Raw genomic sequence first — 14,434 nt, 5'->3', positions numbered from 1 at the left:
CCTTTACAATCCCGTAACAGTAGATTTCAAATAACACTCTAGAATACTGAGTGTTATTTGAAATCTTCTGTTATCTCCGTTGACAATTGTTTGTTCGTTCAGAAAAATGGTGTATGCATTGGCTCCGCGGTTGCTCCTGTCTTATCAGAAATTTATCTAAATACCTTGGACATTGAGCTGGGCAAGCTTACGAGTTATGGGAGTCAAAAGCGTGTTTTGATTCGTCGGTTTGTTGATGATATCATTGTTATCTCCGATGCTTGTTCTATATGCGTTTGTTAGTACAGTGGCACCCGAGTTCGCACCGAGTTTTGTGTAGAGCAACCCTCTCATGGAATGCTGAGGTTCCTGGACCTCACATTTCATTGTAACCCGGGTTTTTGTTGGCCATATGGAAAAGAAAACTGCAAGCCGGTACCGCCCTACTCAAGCGCACATTCTAAACTTGTTAAGTTCGGCGTCTGTACATCCCTCTTGAATGCTGCAACGAAGAAAACCTTTTTTCATTTTGTTTGGAGTAGTTTGCGGAAGCAATGTGAAAGGCTCACGCAGGCCGGGTATGACAACCAATTGATTGAGAAAAGGGCCATGAAATTGCTTGAAAGTTCACAGTGTAGACCATGGAATGATGGAAACTCTCTTAATGTTGTTGTAATTCCCTATTTCCATGCAGTTGCTCACAACATTCTTGCTGTTGCTAATTACTATAACATCAAAGTTGTTTTTTCCAATGCCCTTCAGCTCTGAATCTGAATCTTGTGGCGTGAGACACAGGAAAAGCCTTTTGTTCCTTGCAAGCAGAACGTTGTAAAAATGAAACAATGGCTAGGAAGCAAGTGAGCTGGTGAAGATGATGCATAATGTAAAAACCCCGAGACTAGGGAACACGAAGGGACAGACACAACACGAAGTCTCAAACACAGCTGAAAATTTTACTTCACAAAACAAGAAATATATACAAACAGAAGGGAAGGCAACAACAGTTGAGAAGAAAATAGGAGGTCATTTCGGGGGAACGAGCAGTCTGTTCAAGGCCGGACCGAGGATTACGGAAGGTTTGCTGGCACAGTTCTCACAAGAAGTTATGAAAAGGGTCTCTCGTTGGGAACGGGGACGGGGGGGGGAACGGGAACGGGGGAAAGGGAACGTTGTGTATTCTATTCCCCTTGAGTGCGGCTTTGTGCACGTTGGCCAGACGCGCCGATGCCTCAATGACCGGATTAGGGAACATGCAGCAAAATCTTGAAAGAATGGCCGGGTCTTCGGAACTGGTAGATCATTTACGGGATTGTAAAGGTTGCCAGCCTTGCTTGAAGGACACTACAGTGCTTGCGTGGGAACGCTACGCACACCGAAGGTTGTTTCGGGAATCCTTGGAGATTGCCACCAGGGGAAACGTAGTTAGCAATGCGTCTGTTATCCCTCTCGCACCCCTTCGAAGATTTTTAGCTTTTAAGTTGAGATGAACCAATAAATTTATTGCTGTGTCTTAGAACCTTCTGTCGTCTTCTGTGTCCGTGTCTCTCGGTCTTCTTCATGGATCTATACCAGCTAGCCTGCACCCTTTCCCTTGTTTCTTCAAGCTTCTCTTGTACGCCGATGATATTAAGTTGTTTTTAAGTATACGGGACACTGTGGATTGCTCTCTTCTTCAGAGTGATATTTCAAACGTAAATAATTGGTGTTGAGAAAATGGACTTATGATCAATCCCGCCAAGCCCAAAGTCTTGACAGTGACACCGAAAAAAGACAGTGTGAAAGCCTAGAACATGTGCGTTTGTTGGTTAGGGATTCAACAAGACTTTTTGGAATTCTTTGCCGTGTAACGAGTCACTTCTGTGACTTTCATTGCCTTTTGTATTTATACTGTACTATTGTACGCACGAAACTTGAGTTCGCCTCCGTAGTATGGAATGGATTATCGAACAGTTCTTCTGCTCAACTTGAATGTGTGCAGCGGCGTCTTGTGCGGGTCGTGGACGATAGGTATTTTAGGAGAAGGCTATAGGCAGAGAGAGTTTGTTCGTTGGAAAGAGGTCGCGAACAGAAGGAGCGCGCAGGCGCGCCAGAGAAGTAGGGAGAGCCTCCATCGTACAGCGGCCAGCGCTGGGTTACTTCGCAAAAACACTGTTAACAGGGGTTTCAGAATGCATAGGTAAGCAGGGAAACTAATAATATGGTTACTAAAATAATGAAGTTCCGATGTGATAGTGTGTAATACCAATTTTCAGTGTTGCCCGCTGTACAGGGGGTTGTTTGACACCAGGCGTCGCACCGCTCCACTACGCCGCATTTTTCATGACAAATTAAAAATGTGTATAGCGCGTTGTCGGTCGTATGGTTCCGCATATGGTATTTAGAAGCAACAAAGTCTCTACTCACATCACCGGCACATCATGCTTGTCTACTGCTTTACAGTACCTTTAAGCACCTTGAAACCAAAGTGCAGCGATGGCTTCCTGCAATTCAACATCTTTCTGGCTATATTATTGTCTAGGATCGGTGCGGGCACGCTGTGTGGTAGGAGGTGTGTGCGTGACGCTATTTTCCTATTTAAAGTTATCAATGGTATGTTGTCTTGTCAGGAATTTTTATCTTCTTTGTCGTTCAAGGCTCCGCTTAGGCGTTCTCGACTGTTACTGCTCTTTTATCCGTTGATGCTGTCCATTATGTCCCCGTCGTCCAGGCTACAATTAAGATTTAACTCCTTACTGTACGATGTTGACCTTTTCAGTAGTGTTACCTTGTATAAGAATTCTGTTGATGACTACTTAGAATATTGTCTTCCATTATGATTGGTGTTTTATTTGAAATGCAACATTTTAAGGTTTTTAGCTGTTATGTGCACTTTCTAATAATAAAATAATAATAATAATAATGCAGAAGAAACGATCAACAAAATCGATGATGTACTCATTCATGACGAGTGACCATCCGAGATATAGCACAGGAAACGAGCGTCTTATACGATAGGGTACGCATGATATTGACGAAATAATTTGATATGAGAGCATATACGAGGGGTGTTCAAGTCAAACCGGGACTTTCTGCCTCCCGAGTGTACAAATGGCTCGCGCTACTTCTTTTTCGTCATTTTCACACGCGACAGGCCTCCGCGTTCACCTCGTGGTGGTCCAAAGTTTGTGCAAAACAGAGGATACGTGCTGGACAAGATAGCCGACAACGACGTGAGCGCGCACATCGAACAGCGAATTGTCACAAAGTTTCTCGTGAATGAAGGCGTAAAGTCATCTGAAATTCACAGAAGACTTCAGGCTCAGTATGACCACGATATACGTAGCCGCAGCAAAGCGTTTGAGTGGTGCAAACGGTTCCGAGACGGCCGTACATCAGTGCAGGGCGATCCTGGTCGGGGCGGCTCAGAGCCCAGTGTCAGAGTTCCTGAGAACATCCAACTTGTGGAGCTCCTGATCCTTACGACCGACGGATAACATGTCTCGAACTGGCTCGAGAGACGGACCTTTCTGTGGGAACGTTCAACACTATCATTCATGAACACCTCCAGTTTCGGAAAGTTAGTGCCCGTTGGGTCCAGAGGCAGCTCTCCGTGTTTGACCGGCAGAGACGACTGGAAATCTCCGAAGAGCTAAGGTACCGTTTCGACACTGAAGGACAGCCGTTCCTTGATCCGATCAGCACGTGCGATGAAACGTGGGTGCACCATTTCACTCCTGAGACTAAACGCGCATCAAAACAGTGGAAGCATCCGGGCCCGCCAGCTCCCAAGAAGTTCCGAAGCACCCCGTCTGCGGGTAAGATCATGGCCAAGGTTTTCTGGGACAAGGCTGGCGTTGTTCATGTTGATTTTCTGCCCAGTGGTACCACCATCAATAGGGGTACGGTTGCTGTCAAGCTGCCTCTGCAGCTTTTTTGCTGTACCTCCCTTTTCCTTTGGAAATAAATACGAAAAAAAATAGTGCATATTTCTGCCAGCTTCTCAGGGATGTGCATAAAGCGCTGAAGCAAAGGCGGCCGGGCCTCATCACGAAAGGGGTCTTCCTCCTACATGACAATGCACGCCCGCATACCGCGCATCTCACGACACGCACCTTACAGGAACTTGGCTGGGAGTTGCTGCCACATCCCCCTTACAGTCTAGACCTCGCCCCCAGCGATTTCCATCTCTTCGGGCCACTAAAGGCGTTCCTTGGGGGCCGCCACTCCAGCTACGACGACGAGGTCAAGAATGCGGTCCGATCATGGCTGCTACGCGCCGTTAAGGATTCCTACGCTGCTGGCGTCCAAGCCCTCGTGAAACGCTTGAACAAGTGCATTAGTGCAGCTGGAGATTACGTTGAAAAGTAAAACTACTTTCTGGCCTGAAAGTTCATTTGACTTGAACACCCCTTGTAGATGTATGGGTTATGTAGTGGCCAGAAGCAGCGTTTCTCAGTGACAGTGACAAATGATTTCAATCTGTTTCTATAACAACGTCAATTTTCTGCATTCACTTTCCACTGTACGAGCTATGAATGTCTCTCGGCCTCCATTATCGGATGTCTTGATTTGCCATGCATGCGAACGTTGTATGTCAGGTTGATGGGTTACATTTACCCCGTCCTTTTCATTTTGCATTCGAAATGAAGCCACGTCCCAAGCGCATAGATGGAGTAAATGGACGCGCTGTAGTTGTTTCGGCAAGCACATTATCACATCTTGTGATACTAGTATGGCATTTGCTAAGGTGAACGCAAGTTATGTGCCGTGGCATGATGCTTGGTTATTCTACCGATCCCGTTGCACACATTTTTGCCGTGATCTATGCCTATGAATAGCCATTACCTACAGCGAGTGTGCTGAATTGTGAAACAAGGCTTGGCTCATCACAGCAAAACTACGTTTCCGTGACAGCTGTTACCACGCATGCGAATATGGAAATATTTTTCTTTTTTTCAGTGGTACGCTTGTATTTCGAAAGACTGTCCAGTTTTCAGCGAAATCGAAGTGCAATATGTGCGTCTTGGAAGGTGGATTGGCCTTTTTCTCTCGCACGGCTTTGCTCTGAACGTCTCTGATATGATTTTGACAAATATGAGAACCCGCCCCCTTCCTTATCTCTGAGAGGAAAAGAGGAAATGTACTGCTGGAACTTCTTTTCTGACTAGAGTTCGAGATTTCCACAGGGCAACTTTCACACCATCATCAACGTCAATGCCGACTACATCAAGAGATAAACCCTCTTCCCCTGTCCAACACTGACAAAGTCTGAGGAAACCAGATGCAGTATTCACTTCGCACATCATATGATTTCACTTCCTCGGCTGTTATTGTAGAACGACCACTATTGTGCACGGTACACACACATAACTGGAAGATTGCACAGTAAATGCTCGAACGAGCATCCTGCCGAGTATGTATTTTCACCCACTTTGGACGTAGGCTGTAAAATTTCGTGAGGCGTAGACTTGCACCAGGGTTTTCGTTTTTGAAAATCTGGTACGTTTCACGCACTGTTCGTCATGTAACGCCTCACGACTTGGACTTTTTCGTCGTTGATCGCACAAGGTCGCCATTCCACGGTGCCGCCAGTCCCGCACATACCCACGCAGAGCCAGGCAGCGTTTTAACGTGCTCATCGCCAGTGTACACCTTCTGAAGCAGAATATTTTTGCATCAGATGAAAGGTCTAACATCGTGCCATATCCTGACAAAATATAAATGAAATCAAAAGGGGCCTTTTCGAAAAACGGACGGGCAAAATCCTTGTTCCTTTCGAAAGATGCTTAAACATCTGCTTGTTTCATCATATACCAGTAGAGGGTACACGCACGATAGCTACATAAAATAAAAGAGCATCATAGACTGAGTAAACTGATGCGAAGTATGGCAACCAGGAACACATACAGCCAGAGAAATCACGCGTCGAAGTTGGAACAAAATAGCGCGCTGGAGCACGTTTGTCACTTTTTATATCGCAAAGCGTTGTACCCGTGCACCAAAATTTGCACATTGACTGCTGGTCTGTAAGCATACTAAAGCATACAATAATTTTACAACAATATATTTCCAAACTCGGGAGATATACGTGCGCAAAAACGCCACAAGTGAAACACTCGAATTCAGGGACGGATTTTCTTAGCAATTATTCTTTTTACTGCAGTTGACCATCATGTACGATGGCCTTCTAAATATAAATCAATAATGAAAATCCAAGATGTGGATGGAACCTGCCTGCCTGATCTTACGTGAATCCTGCCTTGACAAAGATTCGTCAAACTATTTCAGGGCTGCTGGTTTCAGACTCAGCTCGCGTCATAATTATGTTGGAGCTCATGATCTCTGCACAGTATTGGGCTCTATCCTTGAGCTAGTTCGGAAGGAAGAATTAGTGTCATTGGGAAGCTGCACATGACTAACTAGAGTTCCGGAGCATGACCTACTGCGACACAACACGCTGGGGAAGGAGGAATAGGAAGATTAGGAAGAGGGGCCATAGAATCCCAGAACGCTATTACGATGGCTTCCCCTTAGTACACCACAATAGCCCCCTTTTTTCCCCTTTGTTTTTTCAATAAACATATCCCTCCCAACAAAGACACAGGAAATTTGTCACAGAGCATTGGTATTATGAGCCTGGCTCCGCTTCAAACGTAAGTGATTACTCAGAATTGTAATTGGATTACTCGAAAAATTACGCGAACAAATTAATTCATTACAAGTCACGTAATTACTTGTAACGCGTTACGTACACGTCTGAATTTTTTAGCTAGTGCGCTTGGAGCAGTGGCGTCAGAACCACTTTTCCACTGGGGGAGCGAAAGAAAGTGCTACCATAAACATCATTATCGTCACCACCACTTCTTTTCCTTGTGGGCTCATGCTGGCGTTATACAGTGTTGCTACGCAAACTGTAAACGTGCTCCCGGCAAATTACGACATGTGCATATTTGTACAGTAGATCTAAAACAACGTTGCAGAAGTACTGTAATTAAATAGCGCTTGGTGGTGGGCTAGTTGGTGTGAGTTCAGTGCGTCCGGCTTTTTGTACTTGTACGCAGCGCCTAGACCTCTATGACAAGTAATATGTAAGGAACTTCAGGGACTTGTCCCCGGGAATCGTCGTCGCGGCGTGTACGTGTGCCGGGACTAGAAGCGAATATCGTCTGATTCGCAAGCCTTCTGCGAATAAACCAAACTTTCCTGGGGTGGTCTGGAGCTCAGCAAGAGCCTACAGGTGCCCTTTGACTTGGTGTCAAGCTGTCGTTATCACTCCAAGGCGACTCAATAAGAAAAGCCGGGTAAATGACAACAGCGGATAATCTTGGACATCGGTACGGTGGAAAGTGAGGAGCCAGCAATCAGGTTAACAGCTAGAATACTTTACTATGATAGGTGAACATATACATAATATGAAGACAACAAACAAGCCGCGATACATATCTCTTACCAGAGGTGTGGCCTTCTCCGATGTCTATCGCGTTTGATAATCCTGTAACGCTGCTGCAGGCGACGACTTGATGGCGCTCCCTCGACGTTGCCGCTACCGACACATGGACACAACATCGGTGCGACGTTTCGTCTCAGTCCATCGCACTTGTCGAATTACAGGTCTTACACGCCAGCTTGAATGGGCACCTTGGTCACAACAGACTGAAATCTGTGGCTGCACCTCGCAAACCGCTCCTATAACAATCCTATGTCTTCAACCAGGCGGTTTCTTTGTGTGCTTATTTCCCCCAGACGCCGGGTGTCTTGCGTGCCTTCCGCGATTCCCGTTTGCGCCCCTGTCCCCCGACCCCACCCCGTGGATTGAGTCTGGTAATGCTCGTGCCTCCACACCATCAGACTGGTTTATTGCATTTCGTACCACAAACCTTGCCATGGTCAACTCCAGAACTCTGTGAACTTGACACCATTGGTATGTAGCTCTTCTCCAACGTTCTCAGCACACAGTTATAGTGGTAGGCTCTCTGTTCATTGCTCTCTAAATTTATGACCACCGAAAGAACACATGCACGGGCCATTCAGTTAGACCGTAGTAGGTAGATCATGACGCTGGGCCGACACTGGGGGAGCCGTGCTCCCCCATTCGTAAATGAGGGGGAGCCGTTGCTCCCCCTGTTCCGGCGCCCCTGGATTGGAGAATCGTCACATATGCCTAATGAGCAATCGGGCGCCAATTTATATACGATCCCACACATTACTCAATGTATAATACCTTTCGTCGTTCACAGCACAAATAATAGACACATATCGTGCGCTACGGCTGTCGACGCCACAGGTAGGGATCATTTTGCTCTGTATATTCCGCACGCCAGACTGTATCTCTCAACAGCTACTGAGCTGATTTCTTTCCCGAACTCGACACCCTTTCGTGAAGGCGTCAGAACATCTGTGCAGACCTGTATGTCACCAGAGGCGCTCCCGTGAAAAATAGTTAAATAGTTAAATAGAAAAATAGCGGGATTCACGGAGCGGTAGGCACGTCGAAAACGATAACAAGGCATGTCAGTCATACTCCTGCAATAGAGTTTCAGTACACCGTGCGTTGTCGCATTTTAGTGCATAATGGATAGCGTACGACAATAAAATTCACTAATAAACCACTTTACGGCATTACGGGTGAGACTAGAAAGAACAGCTCTTCAGGCCGACCAACTTAAGACATTATAGCATACTGCCGGACTAAAGCTCCAAAAGAAGACTTGTAGCGCTGGCATAACTTTTGTCAACACTTTTCCACCGTTCCACGCGGCCATGTAGATCACGAGGAGAATAAGCTCTCTGCAGACTTGTGCGTAATGCGTTACTAGAAATCGCGTTACTTGTAATCAATTACTTTTCGAGTATTTTTTGATAATTTTGATGAATTTTTGATTGAATTTGATGATTTTGATGAATTTTGATAATTTTTTGAGTAATCAATTACGTTGCCGAGTAATCGATTACTCAGTAATTGATTACTTTTCCCGCAAATATTAACTTATCTTTCAGATGCTCTGCCCCAAGTCGAGCCCCTCGTGCTGTCAGCCTTTATTGGGACGTTCTACTATAGCACGTGGAGGTCATTGTAATAACGTTCTGGAATTTCAGGGTCTCTTTCCCTATTCTCTTCCTACATCAGTGTGAAGTTTCGTGCAATGCTCTTCCAGAATCGGGTACGTCTTCCCTGGCGATAAATACAGTAGACGTACAGATGTACTTGTCCTACATGTTATTTCAGCAGCTGCGCTGTTTAACCTCTATTTTTCTCACTCGCTTTCTTTCTTTGTTTTCTGAGGCACACAAAGGCGGGTATAATTTCCGTGAATACAAAGTAACGACCGTAGTAACGCGTTACTTTTCTACTCGCTACTCAGTTAAATTTGGAGCCGAGTAATTGGCAGAGGTAATCAATTACTTTTCCCGAGTAACGAGCACAAGTCTGGCTCTCTGAAAGAGACGCCCCCGCAAAGGAATCCTCTTGCGCTCCTTGGCTATCGTTAATGGTGTGTAGTAGTGTTTTCCAACCGCCAGGGGTTTCGCAAACATTCTCATCAGGTTTCTCGTACAGGATACTGTTCAGCACACGCGAGAGGGCACGTAGCACGGTTGGTACAGCGCTCGCTTTGCATGCGTGAGGTACGGGGATCGATGCCCCTCACGTCCAATACATTTTGATCAACGGTACAACGGTTATTCTCCTTCTGTCCCGTTACCTCCGGAGCACCTCAGGGCTCAGTACTTGTCGCCCTTCTTTTTCTCGTGTATATCAGTGACCTTCCAAACGGCATTACAGATGAACGGAGGAAGTCACTGAAAAGGTTAGCCAGCTGTAGGACTCGAACCCACATCTTCTGGATTAGCTGTCCAGATCTCTTACCAAATGAGATAAGCTAACACACCTCCCGTGGGTGGACTTCCAAGGGTGCGTCATCTGAACGGACCAACCCTTGCCCTTCGTCTTTCCCATGTGTTCCAGCCTCGAAACCACCGCCATCGTATTGCAGAATAGGCGATTTCAGATATTGCCCTTGTGCTCCGCACGGGGGCCCACCGTCGCCCAAGTCCCGCGCATCGCGCAATGCGTCGTGGGAAATGGTTTACATTCGTGCTTGTCTGCCTGTTGCTCGAAGTTGTTTCGGTTTGGTGCTTCTGTAGTCAGTGTAGCCTGCGATTACCTTTCGACACTTCCGCGTTATCTGGCGCCGTCTTGGGCAGCACAACAATCATACAGGAGGTAAGCGCAGTAATGCTATTTCAGTGGCTGCCTCGTTGCTTATACTTTTGGTGCATGTTGACATGTTGCGTCATTAACACTGCGCAACACCTAAAGTGGGGTAGCGGTTTATGGACTCAATATACAGAGCACTGAACTGAACTGTGGTTCCACAAATGGTCCCGAGGACGCCTCGAGATGGGAACCCCTGTATTGTTCCTCAGTGCAGTCACCATTCTTTGTGCAACCGAAAAGTATCCTGGCACTACTTTCCAAAAGAGGATGCGACACGAGAACTTTGGATTCAGGCCATCATTCAAGACACTGCGCTACCAGAGTCGTGGAGGCCCAAACGTAGTTACAAGATCTGCGGGGCTTACTTCAGTTCTTCTGGAAAAAGGCAGTATATGGATAAAGTGCCACGCTACGTAAGTCCCGGCACTTTCATGCAGGCAGTGCCAGGAGAGGGTAAGTAATCATTGATAGTAGTGGCGGCCACGTTCCTAAGCAATGTATTATACTGTAGAATTGCATTGAACGCAACTTGAACGGCAGAGAAAAACAGTAGTTGTACTTATTGGCAAGGTCTGACAATGAGCTGCTATTATGATAGCCACGTTCTTCTTGCCACTGTAGGTTCACCACATGGGACCTCTTCGCTTCTTGACATAAGCATGGAGGTGACGATCGAGACTTCCTTTGAAGATGAACCAACCTTAGATGTGAATGCTGACACAAGTCAAGGACACCAGAAGCGTGATGTGGCATGCAACACCGAACCCGGTAACCAGCATTATCATTTCATTGTACTACCCTCAACTGTTGATTTGTGATATACACAGTACTAATCGTTTCCTGATTTCAGATCTTCTGGAAGTTGCTCTGCATGATGAACATCAACAACTGTCGAAAGACCAAGTTAACCTTCAAAGGGCCAATGCAGACCTTCTCCGAGAAAACGTGGAGCGTGAAAGGACTGCTGAAGTGAAAGTAAACGAGTTGCTGACCTTGAGATGGCCAATGCTGTTCAACACAGTGGGAACTTTACTACGATGAGCGAAAGTCTGCAATGTCAGATCACTTCCATTCGTAATGCTAATGCAGGATATGTTGAAGTAAATGCCACACAGAAGGATCAACTTGCCGAGTTGCGTCATGAACTGGCCGAACTACAGTCCTCCATTTGTGACATGGAAGTCAAACTAGAACAGAGTAACATGATGAAGAAGCCATCCCCCAAGCCCTCAGATGTCCTCTCAGACGATACGACACTGCATTTTTATACAGGATTTGTAACGTTGGAACGTTTTGAGAGATTCTGGAGATTCGTGGAGGCTGGGTACGAAGATTACCAAAAATCTTCCAAAGGAAATTCTTCACGCAGTGGGAGGCGCATGGTGTTCTCGGTTCGAGATCAGTTGATTGTGGTTCTGATGAGACTCAGACTAGGCCTTCTAGAACAGGAATTGGCTTACCGGTACCAGGTCAGTCTTGGTTACATTAGTGAGCTGTGCTCCTTTTGGATAGCGTTCCTGAGTGAGTGCTTACAGCAAACACCAATATGGCCGTCAAAAGAAATTGTAACTGAATTTATGCCAGCATCTTTCAAAGACTTGTATCCTACAACAAGAATCATTTTAGATTGCACCGAACTTTACATTGAAACTCCTAGTGACCTTCGTGTCCAGAGTGACACATACTCAGCATACAAGTCGCATAATACAGCTAAAGGCCTTATCGACATTGCTCCGAACGGGTTTATTACATTTGTGAGCAACCTTGCCCCTGGTAGGATTTCAGACAAGGCGTTGGTAAAGCAAAGTGGCCTATACGAACTGCTAGAACCAGGTGACTCAGTAATGGCAGACAGAGGATTTCTCATAGCGGAAGATGTAGCACAACTGAACGTAGAACTGAACATTCCACCATTTTTAAATGGTGCATCACAGCTTTCTGTGACAGGTGAAAGGACAACAAGAAAGATTGCTAAACTTCGTATTCATATCGAGCGTGTTATCAGGGATGTAAAAACATTTCGAATTTTGAAACATGTCTTTCCAAACTCAATGGCAGGATTGCTGAACCATGTTTGGAAAACATGTGCTTTGTTGTGTAACTTTTTAGATGAACCACTCCTTGAGAGAAAGTGATGTTTTTGATGTCATAAGGCATAAAATATTGTACAGTTGCGCCTCGTTAATATGGACAACTCTAACTATGGTTTTGTGAGGACCAAACTTTTTTAATGCATTTTTGCCTCGTTAATAAGGAAACTCTCTTTTCGGACAATGGATGGTCCAGCAAACCATATGTAGCCCATGTATTTTTGTCTCGTTATCGTGTCCGGCATTGGTATCGGTATAAACATTGTACCTGATAATTTTTAAGTGCCTTTAGTTAAACATAGTGCAGTCGCTCAGCAGCGTACGAGAACAAAGGCGGCAACAACAAGTTGTGAACAAGTGTGTTGAGCAAGTTGTCAGGTTCTGGCATCGACGGCTTCAGCAATGCCAAGCCAACGGTCACGTCTGCTATAGCTCAAGCCAGATTCATTGAGGACAATGACCAGCAGGCACTAATTCGGGATTTTTTTCAGTAAACCTTAAGCATTGTATTTCTTTGATATTCGATAATACGGTAATATGGATGATTCACTTTATGGACAATTTTGGTCGGGGACGAAGGTGTTCATACTAACGAGGCACGACCGTATATGAGTTTTTACATGTTGTGAACAAAAACTGCATGTCTCAGCTGTTACGGTCTGCACTGGTTGTTCATATCTGTACCGCTGTACTTTGTAATACTGTATGTTGAATATACTTTCAAAATGCACATTGCTTTTGTATAATATTTTATTTCCCCCAAAAAAACAGCAATCCATCTGGCAGCATATACACAACTTCAATGCATGCTATATACATACAACTATATACATGTTTTGTACACACTGCATTACTGCATTTGGGGTAGCGAATAACCTCCCCTTGTTATTTTTCCAACCAACCTACTGCATTACTGTTCGGGACACGCTAAGCAAAAATCGCCTGTCTGTACTTCGCCGTCCCATATTACCTCTGCTGTGCTTGAAAGTGTTGTGCCAATATTGCAGTTGAAGGAGGACCATGTGCTGCACATGTTTATGACTCGCCTTGCAACACGTGAAGATTTGAGATGAGATAAACCAGGGAGTGCTGATTAAAGACAACAGTGTCCCCTACAGTACATACTCTATATATACATGCTATAGTTTTAATTTTACAATGTAAGCAGGGCATGAGCGATTTCATAGAATTTCAGCAAAGCTGGGAGCATGACTGTTTTCCCTAGATGTTCGTCAAAAGGAACTCTTTGAACAAAGGGCACACCTCTACCACTGTCAACAACTAGGTCGCACCATGAAAGTCCAGTCAGTACTATCTGTCCTTGGATTTGGAAGTGATGTTTATGATTTTGTTTTAATTTTCCACATTTCAGAAATGGTGCCATTTCACCTGAAATGGATGCCTGACTGTCAAGCTTCTGTTCCTTTGCTTTTGCAAGAGTCTTTACTTCTACTAATCCATACTCCATGATAGATGGATCATACACTAATCCGTCTGGTGATGCGCCCAAGTCCGGAACACCAGGGTTCACACACAACCCAACTGGGAAACTTCAAAATTTGTTGTTGATTTGTACCTCTGCAATGCTGACTGTTCATTTTCCTGACCAATTCTCATATACTTTGTGGACCAACACTTTTTTGAGAAGATGGAATCTATAAAGGGCTGTGTCACTGGGGCCTTTCTTCTTACGACGTCTCCAAAACGGGAAGCAGTGATCCTGGTCGCCCTTTCGCTGGCCCACAGCTTCACTGAGCTCTGACCGCGGGTCTGTTTTTCGAGCGATTGCGCATCCTGTAGACTGAGGGTGTGGTGGTGCGAAAACGGTTGGCTTTCTTCTTGCCACATGACTTTTACAGGCAGGCTTATTGGATTCGGCCTCTCAGGTGTTTTGGTCATGGTCTGTTTTTTTGGCACAGGTTAATAGTTGTGTTCTGCTAGTATCCTGGCATGCATCCGGGATGCTTGGCCTACCATGCTGTCAGCAAGCTGCTTTAATGCTTCTTTTGATGGCTTCACTTGTGCTTTCAGTTTACATTTGGTTGCTGGCCGTTCACTTTTTCCTGGGTTGTATTTCCTAAATATGAGTTCACTGAAGTCCTTACATTTAAGATTTCCTTTGGTAGGACAGCGCCCCCATTGCTGTGGAGCCTCGGTGCACGACAGAGAG

General features: G+C 45.4%; 2 protein-coding genes across 3 annotated transcripts in view; both read left to right on the top strand.

The window, feature by feature from the left end:
• The window catches only part of LOC135396041 (uncharacterized), a 534,032-nt gene that overhangs the window by 124,012 nt on the left and 395,586 nt on the right, over positions 1-14,434 (top strand). The gene's annotated exons all lie outside the window — the stretch shown is intronic.
• Positions 10,336-13,670, top strand: LOC135395169 (uncharacterized). The gene is made up of 6 exons (XM_064626410.1): positions 10,336-10,627; positions 10,796-10,942; positions 11,025-11,149; positions 11,236-12,121; positions 13,490-13,568; positions 13,637-13,670. Exons 1-6 carry the CDS (start codon positions 10,336-10,338, stop codon positions 13,668-13,670), a joined length of 1,563 nt encoding a protein of 520 aa, XP_064482480.1.

This window comes from Ornithodoros turicata, chromosome 5 (assembly GCF_037126465.1).
Source record: "Ornithodoros turicata isolate Travis chromosome 5, ASM3712646v1, whole genome shotgun sequence".
Taxonomy (NCBI): Eukaryota; Metazoa; Arthropoda; class Arachnida; order Ixodida; family Argasidae; genus Ornithodoros; species Ornithodoros turicata.
Note: the sequence above shows the minus strand (reverse complement) of the source record. Positions and strands in the feature narration are given on the sequence as shown.

Bases quoted from the DNA above. Each gene is read 5' to 3' on its own strand.
- LOC135395169 (XM_064626410.1), top strand. From the start codon at position 10,336: ATGGTCCCGAGGACGCCTCGAGATGGGAACCCCTGTATTGTTCCTCAG. The intron at 10,628-10,795 runs GTAAGTAATCAT...TTGCCACTGTAG, and splicing joins GCAGGCAGTGCCAGGAGAGG to GTTCACCACATGGGACCTCT. The intron at 10,943-11,024 runs GTAACCAGCATT...TCCTGATTTCAG, and splicing joins GGCATGCAACACCGAACCCG to ATCTTCTGGAAGTTGCTCTG.